General features: G+C 40.2%; 2 protein-coding genes across 3 annotated transcripts in view; one reads left to right on the forward strand and one right to left on the reverse strand.

The window, feature by feature from the left end:
• FBXW4 (F-box and WD repeat domain containing 4) overlaps positions 1 to 6,042 on the forward strand; it is a 92,875-nt gene extending 86,833 nt beyond the window's left edge. For both annotated transcript variants that reach the window (XM_044437105.1, XM_044437115.1), the window contains 3 exons: positions 3,261 to 3,401; positions 3,506 to 3,647; positions 4,230 to 6,042. In XM_044437105.1, coding sequence (XP_044293040.1) covers positions 3,261 to 3,401; positions 3,506 to 3,647; positions 4,230 to 4,346 — 400 coding nt within the window. In that variant the 3' untranslated portion in view covers positions 4,347 to 6,042. The remainder of the gene's footprint in view (positions 1 to 3,260; positions 3,402 to 3,505; positions 3,648 to 4,229) is intronic.
• Positions 6,043 to 6,851: 809 nt separating this feature from the next.
• Positions 6,852 to 16,782, reverse strand: DPCD (deleted in primary ciliary dyskinesia homolog (mouse)). The gene is made up of 6 exons (XM_044437128.1): positions 16,675 to 16,782; positions 15,614 to 15,694; positions 13,525 to 13,649; positions 12,151 to 12,284; positions 7,675 to 7,777; positions 6,852 to 7,033 (listed from the first exon to the last, which is right to left on the reverse strand). The coding sequence occupies exons 1-6, from the start codon at positions 16,736 to 16,738 to the stop codon at positions 6,929 to 6,931; spliced, it is 612 nt and encodes a 203-aa protein (XP_044293063.1). The 5' UTR covers positions 16,739 to 16,782; the 3' UTR covers positions 6,852 to 6,928.
• Between the last annotated feature and the right edge of the window lie 5 nt (positions 16,783 to 16,787).

Below are 16,787 nucleotides of genomic sequence, written 5' to 3' on the forward strand. Positions count from 1 at the left end.
TGCCTTTCAGTTGTGGTGATATAGGGTAGGAAGAAGGTGGGAGCCCTTAATGAAATCTATAAGGTTCAGTCCCTGACTTTCCCAAGTGCTAGCCAAATCATTCCTCCCTGCCTCCTGCTCCTGCTCTCCACGCATTTTTTTTTCAGAGCTTTATTTTTTTGTGGGCAAATTTTATTTTATAACTTCACTAGTATAGATAAATGTGTGCCAGTTGTAAATACAATATGAGGCAAGCTTGTCTGTTTCAGAATTATAATTAATGTTTTTCAGGTGATTATCTATGGCAAGTATGTGATAGAATACATACGTTATTGAAGTGCATATATGTCTTGGTGTGTGATGGATTTTAGCATTTAATGACAGTGAACCTAAAGATGCCAAATAACTTAAGCAGAAGAGAGTTTTGAAATAGCAGAATGGTTGTCATCGTGTCATGTATGTTTCTTTGGTTGCCGAACTTAATTAGGTTGCCAACACTTTTCAGTACCTTGAATCTTTCCCCTTAAATTTGAACAATATGAGAGTGAAGTACATGCTATTGTCTTCAAATGTGTACAGGTATTCCAATAAAAAGTCTAATACAACATTTAAATCACAGTATATGCTTTAATTTTCCCTCTCAAATATTTCAGGCCAACTACAGTGGTACCTCAGATCACAAATGCCTCAGTTCATGACCAAATTGGGTCACGAACAGAAATTGCAGAAAAAAATTGCCTCAGGTCGTGAACTCCGCATAGGGTGACAGTTGCGATCGCAGCCACCTTCCCTGCACGAACACTCCAAACAATAAACTTCTCCCCACCCACCACAAGGGGAGCCATGAGGGCACGCTCACCTCCGTCAAGGCCTTTCTGGCTCCTTGCCGCCACCCCGCTTCTGAGCCAGAGGAAGGTCCCCTCCCAGGAGCTTGCCTGGCTCCGGGAGGGGGAGCAGGAGCGGGAGGCCGGAGAGGCGGGTGCAGGATGGCTACCCCAGCTAGGAGAGGGCCGCGAGGAGGGAGTAAGGACTGCTTTCCGCAGGCCGAGGCAAGGGGAGGTGAGGGACGGGGCTGCGGCCAGCCGAGCGGGGCACCTCCCACCCCTCCTCATCGCATCCGTCCCCTGGGCACAGCGAGGCGGCCGCGGCTTGGCCTGCAGCCGCGGGACGTGGCTCATACTGTGTTTTTGTGGGTTTTTTTTTAAAAATACATATTTATTTATTTAAAACTTTTATATGCCATCCTTTATGTATAACATAAAGTTATGGTAAAGAATGGATTAACCTTATTTACATTGAACCTCATGAGGAAATTTGACTTGGTTCACAACCAGTTCAGCTCGCGACCAGAATAGTGGAACAGATTAAGTTCATGAGTTGAGGTACCACTGTACTTGTGGTATATTGGGGGAAAATGGGGTACTTTATCTTAGCATTACTGTAAATAAAATAGACATGCAAAAATAGGTCTCTATAGGGTAGGGGCAAGCAACTTGTGACCCTCCATTTATTTTGACATATAGGTTCCGTTAACATTGGCAAGTGTAGCTAATGATGAGGGACAATAGTTATTGTAGACCAATATTACTAGAAGACTGCCAGTTGCTTGCCCTTGCTTTAGCACATGATAATTTTTTGATTAAGTTTTCCTATGTAAATTCACCTGATTTACATTAGAAAAAAATCCAGATTGAAATTATATTTAAAAAAGCAAGCCCTAAATTACTGCAAGCCGTAAAACAATAGCTAAGGAAGCTGACATGAAAGATAGAGGACTTCTTGAATCCCTTATAATTTGAGCACTAGAAAGATTTGGGTAGTTTTCTTTGGGCATGATTGTCTTGTAATTCAGAGAGTTAATAACTGATAAAGCAGTTGTGATAGCAGTGAAATTGTATTTGGATACTACTGTCTTTAGCACTATCATTACAAGCAATAAGTAAACTAAAAAAATATGGTCAATCTGTGCGGGCCAATGGGACATCTTGAACATGAAGCGTATGTGGAGTGTAGAGGCTGTACAACCTATATACCTCTGAGAAGTGTGAAAACAATAGAAGTGGGGAGTGCCTTGGAGAAATGGAGTGCTTCTAGAGTTGCTTTGCAGTATTGCAGGGAACATTCCTTAAAATACAGTGAGCTGTGGATTTTTTCCCAGGAAAAGCATTGCATCTTGAATCATTCACACTGGGGCAGAATCAGAAACCAAGGAATATCTTACACAGTTTACATAGGATCACACTCATTTTTGCCATGAGGTGGAGACTTGGTGAATCCTGGTTCACTGGAATGTGTGCTGTGGAGATGCAGTTGTTTCTAAATACTATCTATGTTCATACTTAATGCTTTCAGTTATACAGGTGAAATTTTTATTCATATGCAGAAATAATGTAATGGGAGAAACTGTTCTAGGGATTAAGCTGTAGAATGTACCTCACGGTTGTGGCTTGTAGACTTCCTGAGGAAGTTGCTTTTTGATTTTGAACTCTTGCATTTATAATTCATCAGTGACTTTCCAGCTATGAGGCAGGATTGCAGTAACTGAATGGTTCTTTCCTTGCTCTGGTGGTATCTGAAGGCAAGACAAGAATTGCTTAGGACAGTAAGCACAAGGTCACAACATATACTGTTCCAGAAGAAGCTCAGTCGTTGTTAGAGCGTGCAGTTTTTTCACTGTATCAAGTACATGTTTCTTCAATTTACCAGGAAAATCTTTCACATGATCCTTGTTTTTGAGAGCTACATTCTTTTACAAATATTATTTTCACTCTCTGGCAGGGGTTATATGGTTTACATAGCAACAGAATGCTCAGAAAAAACTCTTTAAGTACCCCAGAGAGGGAGTTGTACTCTTGCTGTTGAGAAATTATGGCAAGAACTGCTACATAATGATACCCAATGTGGTATCTACAAGTTCTTATGCAAGATGGCAAAAATACCTAGTGTGTTATTTACATTAATTTCTAGGTTTGCTACTTACCTCTGCTCTCTGCTTTACAGAGGATACATTAGCTCAGATTAGTGCTCAAGGCAGAACTGAGTACTGGCTTGTATACTTTAAAAGGGAAAGCAACTGTTACTTATTAGCCCTAATATGCTTTGAGGCAAGTGTGATTTTTTAAAAATTGGACACAATTAATATGCACATGGTTGGTCTTTAGCATTTTTATTTCACTTACACTTACAGACAAGCTTTATGGAAACAAAACTCTAATGTGATACTATGTGGTGTATAGATATTCAGTACCATCATTTAGTACCTTGTTGGGTCCCATTTTCAGTGGACAGCTGGTCACCTGCCTTGGAACAGACTTCCACCGAGGAGCTGGAGTTTTGGATGTTTTCTATGAAACACCTTCCACTTTGCTGTCTTGTGGGTATGATACTTACATCCGCTACTGGGACTTAAGGACAAGCACAAGGTTAGTGACTTGGTTTGTCAATCATGAAATAAGGACTGGTGAACCAGGATCTAGCGAAGAATACTCTAAATTTCTTACTTATATTATCCCCTACCACCCACTAGGGAATGTGTGAAGAAATGGGAAGAACCACATGACAGTGCCCTGTACTGCATTCGAAGCAATGGAAATCACATGATTGCTAGTGGCTCTTCTTACTATGGTGTGGTCCGTCTTTGGGATAAACGGCAAACTAGATGCTTGCAGGTGAGACCATCACTGTTTTCTCAGAAGCTGGCTGGAAGTGAACTATACTGAGTTGCCCCACAGGGAATAATGGGTGTGGGGATGTGTGTTGTTTCTGTTCATTCTTGATTATGTCATTTAAAGAGTGACAGTTAAGACTGTTGGGCTTGGACAGGAGAGATGCAAGCTTAAATACCTACTTTTACTCATGAAGCTTAGTATTGGGCAAGTTCTAGCTGATTAACCAACCTGAGAAGGTTGCTACTTACTATCAGTTCTAGAATAGGGAATTCTCCCTCTGCTTTCCTGAGATCAAACAGATAGTTATATCAAATACTTGTCTATATGGATTTGCTATGAAAGCTTTAGGTTCAGTTCAGTTCTAAGACATCACAGCTATATTTGTGCAGTAGCAATTTCTCAAGCTATCTTGTTCAGTGCCTTCTGTCAGTTTTCTTATCCTTTTGTTATGATGGTTGATGCAGGTTTACAAAGCTGAGTGGAATCCTGTAGATGCTGTATGACTATGATTTACTCCCTGGCTCTTACTGTTCAAGGCTGTAAATCTCTTATCTAGAAGAATTTTTCTTATTACCTTTGCAGAGCTTCTTCCTGTCCTCACCCATCAGCAGCCCTGTGTATTGCCTGCGTTTTAGTACCACCCATCTTTATGCCACCCTAGCATCTGCACTGTATGCCCTTGATTTCACCACCTCCTGACAGATTGAACTTCAAGCAAAATACCCAGCTCAGGGAGAACCAAGAAGAAATCGTGTCCTTGAGGCAACAAGTCTGGAAGTCACTCTAAGGACTAAGGAGGACCTCATGCAGAAGAGTTCACCTGCCTTCTGATATTAATAGAAGGAAATATGTCCTTCAAACTCTTTTATCTTGCACATTTTGGGGCTTGATGTTGCCTTTTCTATTTCTGTGAAGGCATTCTTCAGTAATCCTGAGTCTGTGTGCATTTGGGTGGGTGTGGGAGGGCATCAGCATAGATCTCGTTTTGACCTCTACAAGTTGCAGGTCCAACTGTACTTACATGAGTTGAAATTAGTTTAGGCAGAAGTGACTGTACTCTAAGCGGTGAAGTGGAGAAATAGCTTTTTACTCCTGCTTTACTGACACTCATCACTGCCTATTTAATGAATCACTGCCTCTTATAGCACTGGGCTTTACGGGCTTTAGCTGGCTTTATGTAAATTGTACCAAATCTACTACTGCCATCCAGCAGCATACAAAGAGTGATTTATTAGAGTAGTGCTCTCAGGTCAATGTGCTGAATAAATTGTCAAAGTGGAATGCAAGAAATCTGTGATAAGGGGTTTCTTTGATTTGAAATGCAATTACTGACTATTGGCAGTATATCTGAATAGATGCCTATGAACAAATACCATGATGTACTTGCCAATAAATCAGCTATTCCATCTACAAATGTGACATTCTAGCAACCATTGAGATATATGGTTTATATGAGCTGGAAAAATATACTTATGACATACAGTACAAGCTGAGCATGGTATTCACTACCTAAAAGTAGCCTTAAAGTAACTAATTGATGATTTCTCTTCCTAATATTCTCTGTAACATCCATTCCCAGATATTTCTAAGGAAAGGTGTGACAGCACAGGGCACTGGCTAAGTATCTTAACATGTTAGCCATTACCACCAAGCACTTGTATTTGTGATGGATTCCCAAAGCATTCTACTAACCAGCTCTTGCCTTTCATAAACATAGTTATTTTTAAGTCATTACTCACTCTAATAGCAAACACAACTGGTGAGTATTAACAGCATTATAGCAAAACTTGGCAGGGGGAGGTATCACCATACTCAGGAGATCCCAAAGTTTGCAGAACTACAAAGAAAATATTAGGGCAAAAACTATAGGGCAAAAACTTCCCAGAAACTTAATAGCTGCAGAACATTGGATCTTTCTGGGGAAGAAAGTGCTAAAAATGTTGGGGTTGAGGAATGGAATAGACAATAGGATCTTAGAAGACAGTGTGGCTCACTGACACCCAGAAAAGCAGCATTCTAAATTGTAAAATTATCTGGATTATTCCATTTGAAATTATGTATAGCAGTGAGTTGCATGCAAAGTAAGAAAAAGCTATGCTAACTGGAAAGCACCAAGATATATAAAACTTGATTTTTGGACACTGTAGTGTCCAGCGGTTTAAAGGCAGGCATGCAAGTTTTTCTTGTTCACATCTAGCCTGTGTTTTGGGTATGTCCATATTTCTTCAATACTCCTAGCTGCTACATGCATATGAAGTGGTGTAGTTGAAATGGGGGGATCATGTTTTTAGTCAAATGATAGAACAGGTACATAGTTAGAAGGACTGGATATTCTTTGATGTCTGTGGGATTGAAAAAAAGTAATAAAGAAAATATGTTTTATAACCTAAGGCAACACTAAAATTGTGGTGCAAATGATGGTAAAAGAAAGGCCTCAATGTATATTTTTTAAAATCCTTCATGCTTTGTTTGAAACAGGAGGGTGGGTTTGCAGTTTTGGGGAAAACCAAGAAAAAAATTATGAGCAGGTGATAGAAGCTGGGTTCATGAAAGATGGCAATCCATATCCATGATAGAATGTGGATTGCTGTTGGGCTATGGGTTGCTGTATCACTAACAACCAGTGATTGGTGAACCACAAAAAATGGAAAAACAGACAGTTTGTTGTTGGGTTGTGAACTATGCCCCATTCATAGTTAAATAATTCTTTATCAGCATGGGTGAATTCACAGAACACAATCTACAGTTCACATTCAGTCTATGCTCAGCCTTGAGCATGGGATCTCACATAGTGTGGACACAGCCACCACATTTAAGTCAACTTAGGAAATTCAAAGATAATTCCGGAGATTTTAAGATGCTGAATCAGGTTTTTATTTGGCTTGTGTGTTTGCCTTGTCACCAATTCAAAATACTCTGGTGTTCAGAAGGATGTAATTGTGGTTCATCATCTTTCTGTGAGTTACCTCTTTCCCTCAGATTTTTCAAGATAAGAAACCTCAAGCAAGTCTCAAGACCCTTTTCAGACACTTGAAAGTAATTCAGATATAGTGGTGTTTGAGTATGTTAAAGGTGCTTTTGCTTATGGAGAAGTATATAAGTCATATTTACAAAGGCCTCAACTCATACGAGGCTGGTGCTTTGCACTTGGGGTGAATGTGAAAGTACTCCTGCCTGGATATATATATTTCTTTCTCACACAAATTAACAATAAATTCACTGGATTTATTTGTTAAAGTAACAAAATATGTACAAACAAGATTTTAGTCTACAATTGCTGGCTATTGTGTCTTACACTCTCCATCTCCATTATTTGCTGCCGTGATCTTCTTTAGCTCCTTCTGCAGCTCTTCCTCTGCAGTCAAAATCTCAATGGGCTTCAGATACTATAGAGAAGAAAATTATCTAAACACACTCCCACAAAAACAGAGCTGCTATAATACATAACTTTCAAGAGGCCACTAAGCAAAATAAAAAGCATAGACAAACCCACTGGACTGCCCTGATATTCTCACATTGTCTTTTGAGCTGCCTAAGATTTAATGAAGCACATGATTGTGTATCAAAACATTTCTATCTGCTAGTTTTGGATTTTTTCTCAAGTTTTAACCCCAGTTAGACCTGCTGGGCTTTACTGTATTCCATGGCAAACAATGCACTTAACTGTTACAATAACAGTTGTAAGATTCATTGTATTCCTCCCTCATGTAGTCTAATAGTCTGAATTTCTATACTGAGCCACAGCTTGAGAAAAGACTTGAAATTAAAGAGGTGGATTCTGTTGACAAAGTGAAATGTATGCAATCTATAGAGTTCTATCACTAAAATTCTGAAGCAGAAATAACTATTTTTTTCTGCTAGGCCCCAAGATCCTTATTAATTAAGTTAATTAATAACTTTTAGTGTTAGGCATGGAACTGCTTTGTTGTTTGTGTATTTTTCCTGTTTTTACAAAATCAGTAATGCCAAAAGGCAGCTGGGAAAAATAATGAATCAATGCTGATCAGTCAGTCTTATGAGTACCTACCGTGATGATCAATGTGTTGTTTGCATGAGTGAAGCTCAGAGAAGTGCTCTCCATGGACAACTGGAATCTGTCAAGGTCAGGAATGGAGAACTTCTTATAATATCTGAAGGCAAGCATGAGAGAAGGTGTGAAGACCATTTTTCCAGTAATTTCCTTTATTAATAAGAGTGCTCATTCATAAAAAATTAAATCTTGAGAATCTCCCCATGTATACACCTTTAAATTAAATATACAGTGTTGTGTCTATATATTCTGAGATAACAGTCAACAGTGGTTTCAAGGCTTAGATGCTGAAAGCTTTCCCAAAGGGTAGCAAGATTTCATTGATTAAATACACACACCCTCTAATAGAATTAAGGAATGGCCCTGTTTAACTGGGTAGCAGATGGTAAACTTTTTATTTTTCATCCCCTCAAGATGAAGCCTGCTGTAACAGTGTCCATCATCTAAAAATGAAGCAGGGTTTTTTTCTTCAGTATTTCTAACACACACACTTACTTTATACTCATAAATCAACTAAGAGCCATGCTACCAATTGACATTACATTTCTTAATTGGATGATTACTGTACTTAATAACCAAGAATGCAGGGTGCATCTTTTGGCTTGGAAGGGGGAAAAACAGAACCTAAACAGTTTGAATGCAAGCTTAGTGTTGATCACCATGAACTGTCAGCTTGACCACATTGTATTGTTTCATACATCTTCCATTATATTGATCAGACACTTCACTGAATGGTCCATTTTCTGCCAGCCACAACTTAACCAAGTTAGAAGAACATTAGTCTTATTCCTCCACCACTGCTAGCATTGCTGCCATTTAGCACCTTTGTAACGCAGAACTCTTCCCTTGTGAAATGCTCCCCATCTGTGTTTCGAATACTCCAAATGCAACAGGAGAATTTATTTCCTGATGTCAGACCAATGAGCAGTCCTCCTCCATTAAGCTAGCTTTGCTTGGAGGTTGACTGCTTGGAATTGCTGCTTCACAAAACATGAACCCTTTATTCTGCAAGCCTTCACGGAAAAACATACACAAAGGCTAACCAGGCCTGGCTGCTTTGCTTGCTCAAGAGGAATGTTACCCCAGGGCTCAGAGCCTTCTGCCTGTATTTGGGAAAGGTGGCAGACATGGATAATAATGGGGGTGTCAAAGGTTAAACAGCAAAGATTAGATGAACACAAAGACATGTTAAGGAAGTGTTAACTTCTTACTGATTGAGACAATAAAAAAGCGGGCTCCAAAAGAAGCCCAGTGTTTCAAAGAGCCTAGGGATCCCTCACAAGGAACACCAACTTTGTCCCCCACCCCACCCTTCCCCAAGGCTGAGACAGTGGGAAAAATACCTGGAGTCTGGTCTCCAATTGAAATCTCTGAAAGATCAAAGGAAAACAGATCTGCTGCTTTGCCTTCTTTCCAGTGTAACAACTGCTACCTTGCCCTGCCATAATTGAATCTGCTGTGGCCAAGGAGGCTTTGCCTGTTTGTTTGGAAAGTTTGCTTTAATGGATTTGTTTTACAGCAAGAGGGTTGGCGCAAATCCCACTTGAGCAGCCTTTTGCTGTGGCTGGAGGGGATAACAATGAATGAGCGGGAGCGGGTGGCAATATTTTTAAGGTCCCATGGGATAGCTCTGTGTTCTGGTAGGGCTCCCTTGCCTTTAACAGCTGTGTAGCAGCCATTCAGTTCATTCAGCTTTCTCCCTTGTTGCATTCCCATACCAGGAAAAGTTTCATCTGATGAATTTTTGCTGTCATTAAAGGGATTATGGCATCACCTCCCTTAAAACTCCACCAAAGTGCAGGCAAGAAACCATTATTAACCAAGGCTAAAAGAACTGGCATGGAGACCTGATATCTAGCCTAAACAAATTCCATGTATCAATAAAAATACTTCCAGTAGAATAATTTTATGGAACACATGCACACACTTGCAGCACTATGCCATAATCTGAACTCAAGTGATACTTCCCTCTCCCATCCAATTGCTTTTCAGGGACTGTCGCAGTAGCACCAATAAACAACAAAGTCAAGGTATCCAGTAAAAATAGAAATATTTGACTTTTAAATAAAGGAAACTCTGGTCATTTGTAACTTTGGAAGCTTTTGAAAAAGAAAGGCCTTCACCTGTATTCCAAAAATTACCTTATATGAAGGGAACAAGTTTGCAAGCTGGCAGGCATTGCTGGAGAGGAAATTCTTAACAAGGGCAGTATCAGAAGTGAAGGGGGTACTACAGAAGTGAGGCAATTTTCATCTGAAGGTTGCATTATTTGGAGTGGGCCCTTTCCTGAAGATCTCAAACTACAGAGGCAAGGAGATGCTCCTTAAAAGTGATAACTTTTAAGTTCAAGGCACAGGTGTTGAATCAAGTCTTCCTTATCTCTCCCACCCTGCCTTGATGACTTGGGGGACATTCAGTCATTTTAAGATACTTCTAATGTGTGTCTTTACCTCACTTTTCTGTTACTGGTTATGTGTTTTTGTGTCAACTATTGTTGTTTCTAAGGCTCAGCATTGTTTCTAAGGTCCAGATTTCATTTCCTAATATAAGAACATTAGAATACCCTTCCAGAATCAGAAAGAATGATCAGTCCAGCACAGCCAAAAGATCAGTTCCAAAAGTGGCTGACCAGAACATATGCATATGGGAGGCTTGTTTGTTTTGGTAAAAGAGAATACTGTTTTTAAGTGAATGAGATCTAGTATAGAAGTGTTCAGCCACATTTTGGATTTTGAGAGCACAATGCAAAGCAATGTCAGATCTATTCTTCCTCAGGTACATGAAGAAACCTGTTCTTGATAAGGCTGCAATGAAATTTTCAAAAGAAGCCTATGCACGTGAAAACTTGTAGTGTGCACTGTACATGTCAAGGGTACAAAGTGCAGCACAGATATACCTGCAAGATTAAAATAAACAATTGGAATAGTTATCAGCAAGGAAAGGACAAAGCAAGGCAAACATATGTCCTGTCATCTTCTGCAAGCTTCAAGCTTTCCTACATTTCTGTTGAAACTATACAATACTCTCTTTACAAAGCTTGCCCACAGTCTCTGGAGAAGTTACTGACTCACAAAACTATCCTACTGCATTATGTTTTTGAAGGATAGCGTTACCAATACACAGTTCTACCACATTATAGTTGAGATTGTCAGTGCTCCCTTCCAGATGCATGACAAAGTAGATCTGATTCTTTGCAGGCAGATTCCATGCACAGACATGAAAGCATGGAAAAAACAAATAAGTGTGTGTAGGGGGGAGAAAAATAATATCTGCCCCATTCCCCTCACTTGAAGTTCTGGGGAAAAGGGATTTAAAATACATATTTTGGTGTCCTGTTCCTCACAACCACATTTTTCTTGCTTTTCCAAGGCCTTCACATGTTTGCTTGTGTCATAAGAAATAAATCCACCCAAAGCTAGACCAGTGTCCTGTTACCGGCACTGGTGTGAAAGAAACAGTCCTCCCTTTGTTCTTAGCTTACTGGAAGCTCCTCATTACTTTAATAACATTCCTGGTATGTGCTTTTGAATACAGAGGTTCTGTTTAGATATCATATCCAATAGCTGCTGTTAGACCTATCCTCCATAAATTTCTGTAATATTCTTTGAAACTAATCCAATGACCGCCAACCCATTTGTGGCAACAGATTCCACAAATTATTCATGTGTTATGTGAAGAAGTAATCCTGAAATCTATTGTCCATCAATTTTATTGGGTGACCATGAACTGCAGTGTTGTGGGACCAACTATGAGCTTTTGCAGAAAGCAGAAGGGATTCAAGAGATGTTCAAACCAACATATGTTTGAGCATCTCTCTACCTATCAAGAAGAGAACGCTGTGTAGCAGGACCAGATTCTGTACTTGCCAATTACATTCAGATAGCAAGAATACTAAGTGGAAGGATCCACAGGGTTAATGTAGTCTGGCTTTCATTGTGAAGCACTTGACAAGTCCTGACCATATCCTGAGTCCTTTACTGTCACTGATTAATAGGACTCTCTGCCCTCAGAAGAACTTTAGCTTGCCTTAACCTAAATCCCCCCCAGCCTAAAAAAGAGCAGCTGTTTGCCAACAGCACCACCTATAGATAATGATCAAGGATTGCGAAAAAATAGATTCAGATTTGGAGCCACAAATAAAAATTAAATGCTACTTGTTCCACAGCAGTGTATTTCTCTCAATTTCTTGTCCATCAAAAACTGGGAGTTGGGAATGGATTTGCTTCAGTTTGTAACTTGATACTCTCAACCAGAAAGGAGAGAATTGTTAGAATTTTGCAATAAGATGTGTACACAATTACCTCCTGAATCTAGGACTTAGATCTGAGTTTGCAAACTGCACTAACTTCACTGAACCATAACTGAACTTTATGTTTACTTGACTATTATTATTTCATATGGCACAGCAGAATACAGCATCATTGCATAAAAATTCACAAACCAATATATAATGTATATGTTAGGTTTACTGACTTCTTATTTGTCGTGCGCACCACACAGCAGCGCTGATCCTTCTCCACTGAAACACTATAAACATTCTTCGGATATGGTAGGTTCCGGATCCGCCACTGGAAACTTCTTTTGGTGTCTTTTCGCGTAAAGATAGGCTAGAGAAAGGAAGCATGTCAATAAGCCTGGTGAAAAGATAGCAATTATATTTAACTTTTTTTTTTGCAGAGGCACAAGTCAGGATTCCTGGCTTTGAACATTCAGGTGTTTGATTCAAGTCACACAAGCTGGAATCTCTCTAGGTTGAGCTCTTTCTCATGTGCTAATATTTCTTCATATTTATCATGAATTATATATGTGGGAATGTTCCAAGTCTTTGCTTTTTTATTTATTTAATTTCAAGAATTCTAGAGACCTATCTGAGACACAAATGTAAAATAATGGAGATAAAAAATAGCAATGCATTCAGGCCACATAAAATTCAACTCTTTCTTAATCCAAGTTTTCTTCACTTCTGTAGTTTAAGGATTGGGGCAGAGGTCATTTCATTACTGCTACTATTAAACAGTTGAGAATCAGACAGTGTGGCAGGTATATTGCAAATCACCCAGAGATCTACCAATGCTGGCAGAGCACATGTCTTGCATGGAGAAGGAGCCAAGTCCTGGCTCATTCAGTTGTTATGTTTTTAACTGGTAATATGGGGAACAGATCTGGTGGGCAGCTGTAAGTTTAATACTGTGGGATAACTTGTTCTGTAAAGTAAACCATCCAGGTATAGGATCATATAACAATAAAATTATATTATTATTATTGTCTGTGTGTTCCAGATAGTATTATTATTAATAATAATAATAATACTAAAAATATGGGATGACCCCTTGGATTTGTTTAAAGGATGTTCAATCCTTTAAACAAAGGATTGATTGTTTGTAAACGATCTGAAACTTGTTAGCCTTGTAACTTGCCTCTGTAGCTTATTGGCCTTGTTCTTTATTGTATTTCTAACTGAATGTATTTCTAGCTTGTATTGTGGTTCTGATTCTTAAGAAGACAGGGTGGGCATATGAACAAGATGTAAAATTTAAAACACATAAATAGACAATATTGAAATAGATGGACTGATATAGTACACCTTCATATATTTCTACCAACAATCAAGCTATAGCAAAGATTCTCCATAGGTGAAGTTTTTCAGCCAGGAACATCCTCAAAGTAGTAGAACCTGTTTGTTCCCCTTTGTCCCACTTTCTGTTCCCAAACTCCATTACATCCCAAACCCTGTATCCCAAAAGTTTCAACTTGTCTTGCTTTAAAAGTCAAATTGCAATCTCAAAATTCTTAAGAGAAAGGAATCTCATTCAAACTTTAAATGTGGCTGATCTACTTGAAACTTACATTGGTACTGCTTTCCTTAATGAGCTCATGATCCAGTGTTCCTGGCAAAAGCAAGTTTGGTTCTCCCACTTCAACCTGCCAACTGCCCCAAGCACCCAGAGCATTCTTCTCTCTCCATTTCCTCACTGCAGAAAAAGGAAGGGAGAAAAGTAAGCACTACAGTAATGTTTTTATTCTACTTGTGTTGATTTGTACTGTTCACCACTGCAGAATCTGTTCAAATGTGGAAAAGCATTCATTTGTTTATTCATTTATACTACCCGGTAGCCAAAGCACTATGGGTGATTCACAATCATCCATTAACATATAGTCTAAAATACACTACATTATAAATACAAATATTGTAAATCAATAATACCTTGACAACTACTTTCAAGAAAGCATTCTCAATAACTTCACAGCCAAAGCTGAATTTTTAGGCAGATAATTATTTCAGTACCTCAAGGAGTAACAACAGATATGTGTGGCTCAGTATTTCAACATATGGATGAGATACTCTGTTAAAAAGAGCTCTAGTGGGCCATTTTCTTGAAAAATTTGAAGCAGAAAAATGTCCGGTATTCCCAAATCAAACTGGATCTGATTCAGCAAGTTTTGATGATATGTAATTTGGTTTCCTTTATCTTGCCTGCCCCAATTATGCCCCTTCACCTATTTGCAGAGAAAAAGATAAACCTAAGGCTTTTTCATGCATTAATCACATAAAGAGGGTATAAACATTGAAAGGATCTGTACAAGATCACTGATTACACAGCTTTCCTGTTTATATTTAGTTTTTATGAAAAACCTTTTCTGGAAAGGTAAAAACTTCCTTGGAGAAAAAAAAATGTAGTACGATTTTTTCCTGCCACATCACTAATAACTTGGAACACAGAAATATATTTTAGAAAAGCTGTCTTTTCCATTGTGCTGTTAAGTCCATATTACTTCCTAGATCAAGAGAGAATTGTATTCTGTCTCTTGTACTAGAAATATTACCACGTTGGGTGAGTGGGTAACCTGAGTATTGGTTGCCCTCATCTGAAGACACACTGTAACTAAAAGCATGTGAACATAAAAGATAGCATGGTGAATACGACCACAAAGGCCTATGCAATCCAGCATTGTTTCCACAGTAATCAACCAGCCACCTGGAGAAAGCACACAAGCAAGACCTGAGTACACCACCACTCTCCTACTCTTGTTCCCCAGCAACTGGTCATATAGTGATGCTTTATTTATTTATTTATTTATTTATGAATGAATGAATGAATGAATGAATGAAACTTCTATGCCGCTCCATTCGCTGAAGCCTTGGGGCAGCTCACAAACATAAATAAACTTCCTTAAAATAATATAAATTAACAGTATAAATTAAGTCGCCCTGGCCAAAGAATAAAATGAATAAATACTATTAACAATTAAAATGACATTTGAATAAAAAGGTCTTCACCTGGTGCCAAAAAACAAATAATGACGGCACCAGGCGGACCTCTCTGGGGAGTGCATTCCATAGATTGGGCGCCACCGCAGAGAAAGCCCTCCTCTGAGTACTCATCCTCCTAATTTCCTTCACGGAGGGTTCCCGGAGAAGGGCCTCTCCCGCTGATCTCAAGGAGCAGGCAGGCATATATGAACGTAAGTGCTCCTTCAGGTAACCAGGATCCAAGCCATTTAGGGCTTTATAGGTCATCACCAACACCTTGAATTGGGCCCAGGCTTCAATGGGAAGCCAGTGCAGCTGACAGAGGGCTGGAGTCATGTGAACATAATGCCCAGTCCCCGTCAGCAGCCTGGCAGCTCTATTTTGAACCAACTGAAATATCCGGACCGTGTTCAAGGGTAGCCCCCTTATAACCAGAACATATATATAACCAGAATATCTGGTAGCCATTGATAGCTTAATTTTATGTGAATAGGGCCTAGAGCAATTATGAGATTGAGATCCTTCTGTTATGATCAACACAAAAACTTTGCTGACCAGCGCGATGTGCAGCAATTACCAAAGGTAAAGCTGCTACTTATGATCAGCCTGCACAGTGTACCATTAATAACAAGTCAACTTCCCATCACTAATATTATACTCCAAACAGAAAAGAGACTGGCTTACCAAGCAGCAAATTAGTCTTCATGTCATAGTCCTCTGCCATCTCCTTCCCATTGTCAAACAGGTAATGGATTTTTCGCTTGCCTAAACAGAGCAGGTAAGTTCTTTAAGTCCACAGAAAGGACGCTGATCAGGGGCAGGCAATCAGGTGTCCTGCAGAGGCCCTGAACTGCAATTCCAGTTATCCAATGATAAAGATTTATGCACACCAAACCAACTAGAGGGTACCAGGGTGTTTCCCTCTAATGTTGAACATGACATCCTAACACCCTTGCTAGGCACATTTTAGTCTCCCCATGCTTGGCTGGAGACAACAAATGAATGGCCCATGGTGTCTGTAAGTGCATGAATTTATTTAATGTATTACACTTCTCTAACACCCAACAGTCAAAGCTGCTTTTGCAAACCACCCCTCCACACCCATCCCAAATCATACAGTCAGATGCTTATGCCTGCTTTGCTGGAAGTGAGCACTGATTTCAATCAGGCTAATTCCAAACTGCCCAAGTGCATAGCCCGACACAGTCCAGTGCTATTTCAGAATTAGCTCGACGAACAGACTTCGTTTCTGTAAATATTTCAGGGGTTTATAGCCCGTCCCATAACGGGCTCGTAACGGGGGGAATCCATGGGGCGGACCCCTGAGAAAGTGCGTATTATGGGAGTACACCTTCAATCTTGCAGGGAGCTGAAGCAGGGGGGAGCTGAGTGTACAGTAACCCTTGTACCATGACCAAACTTTTAAGCAGCCTACCCCAGCTTGTCGCCTTTCCGATGGTTTGGCTGACAAGTCCCACCATCCCTGTGCACTGGGGCTGCTGGGAGATGTAGCCCGAGAATCTGTCGGGCACCCGGGTGGAGAAGGCTTCTGTTAGGCCTCGAGCATTTCGAATGGCCCGAAAGAGACTGCCAACTCTCGCTTCATCGCGGAGCCCGTCCGCTCCCTTCCTCCGCCCTGGAATTCTCCCCAGTCCACCAGGCTCGCCTCCCCGCTGTCTTGCTCCCTTCCTCCTCCTCGGAGGGCCACGCTGGGCGAAGGCGACAGTCGGCCCGGCCCCGCTTACCATCTGCGATCAGGGCGGTCTTCCGCGCCGCACGCAGCTGCTCCAGCCAGTCCTTCGCGGCCATGTCGCCGCTGGACACATTTCCAAGGCAACCGCAGAACACTTCCGGCTTT

Source organism: Varanus komodoensis, unplaced genomic scaffold, assembly GCF_004798865.1.
Source record: "Varanus komodoensis strain SLA01 unplaced genomic scaffold, ASM479886v1 scaffold1, whole genome shotgun sequence".
Classification (NCBI taxonomy): Eukaryota; Metazoa; Chordata; class Lepidosauria; order Squamata; family Varanidae; genus Varanus; species Varanus komodoensis.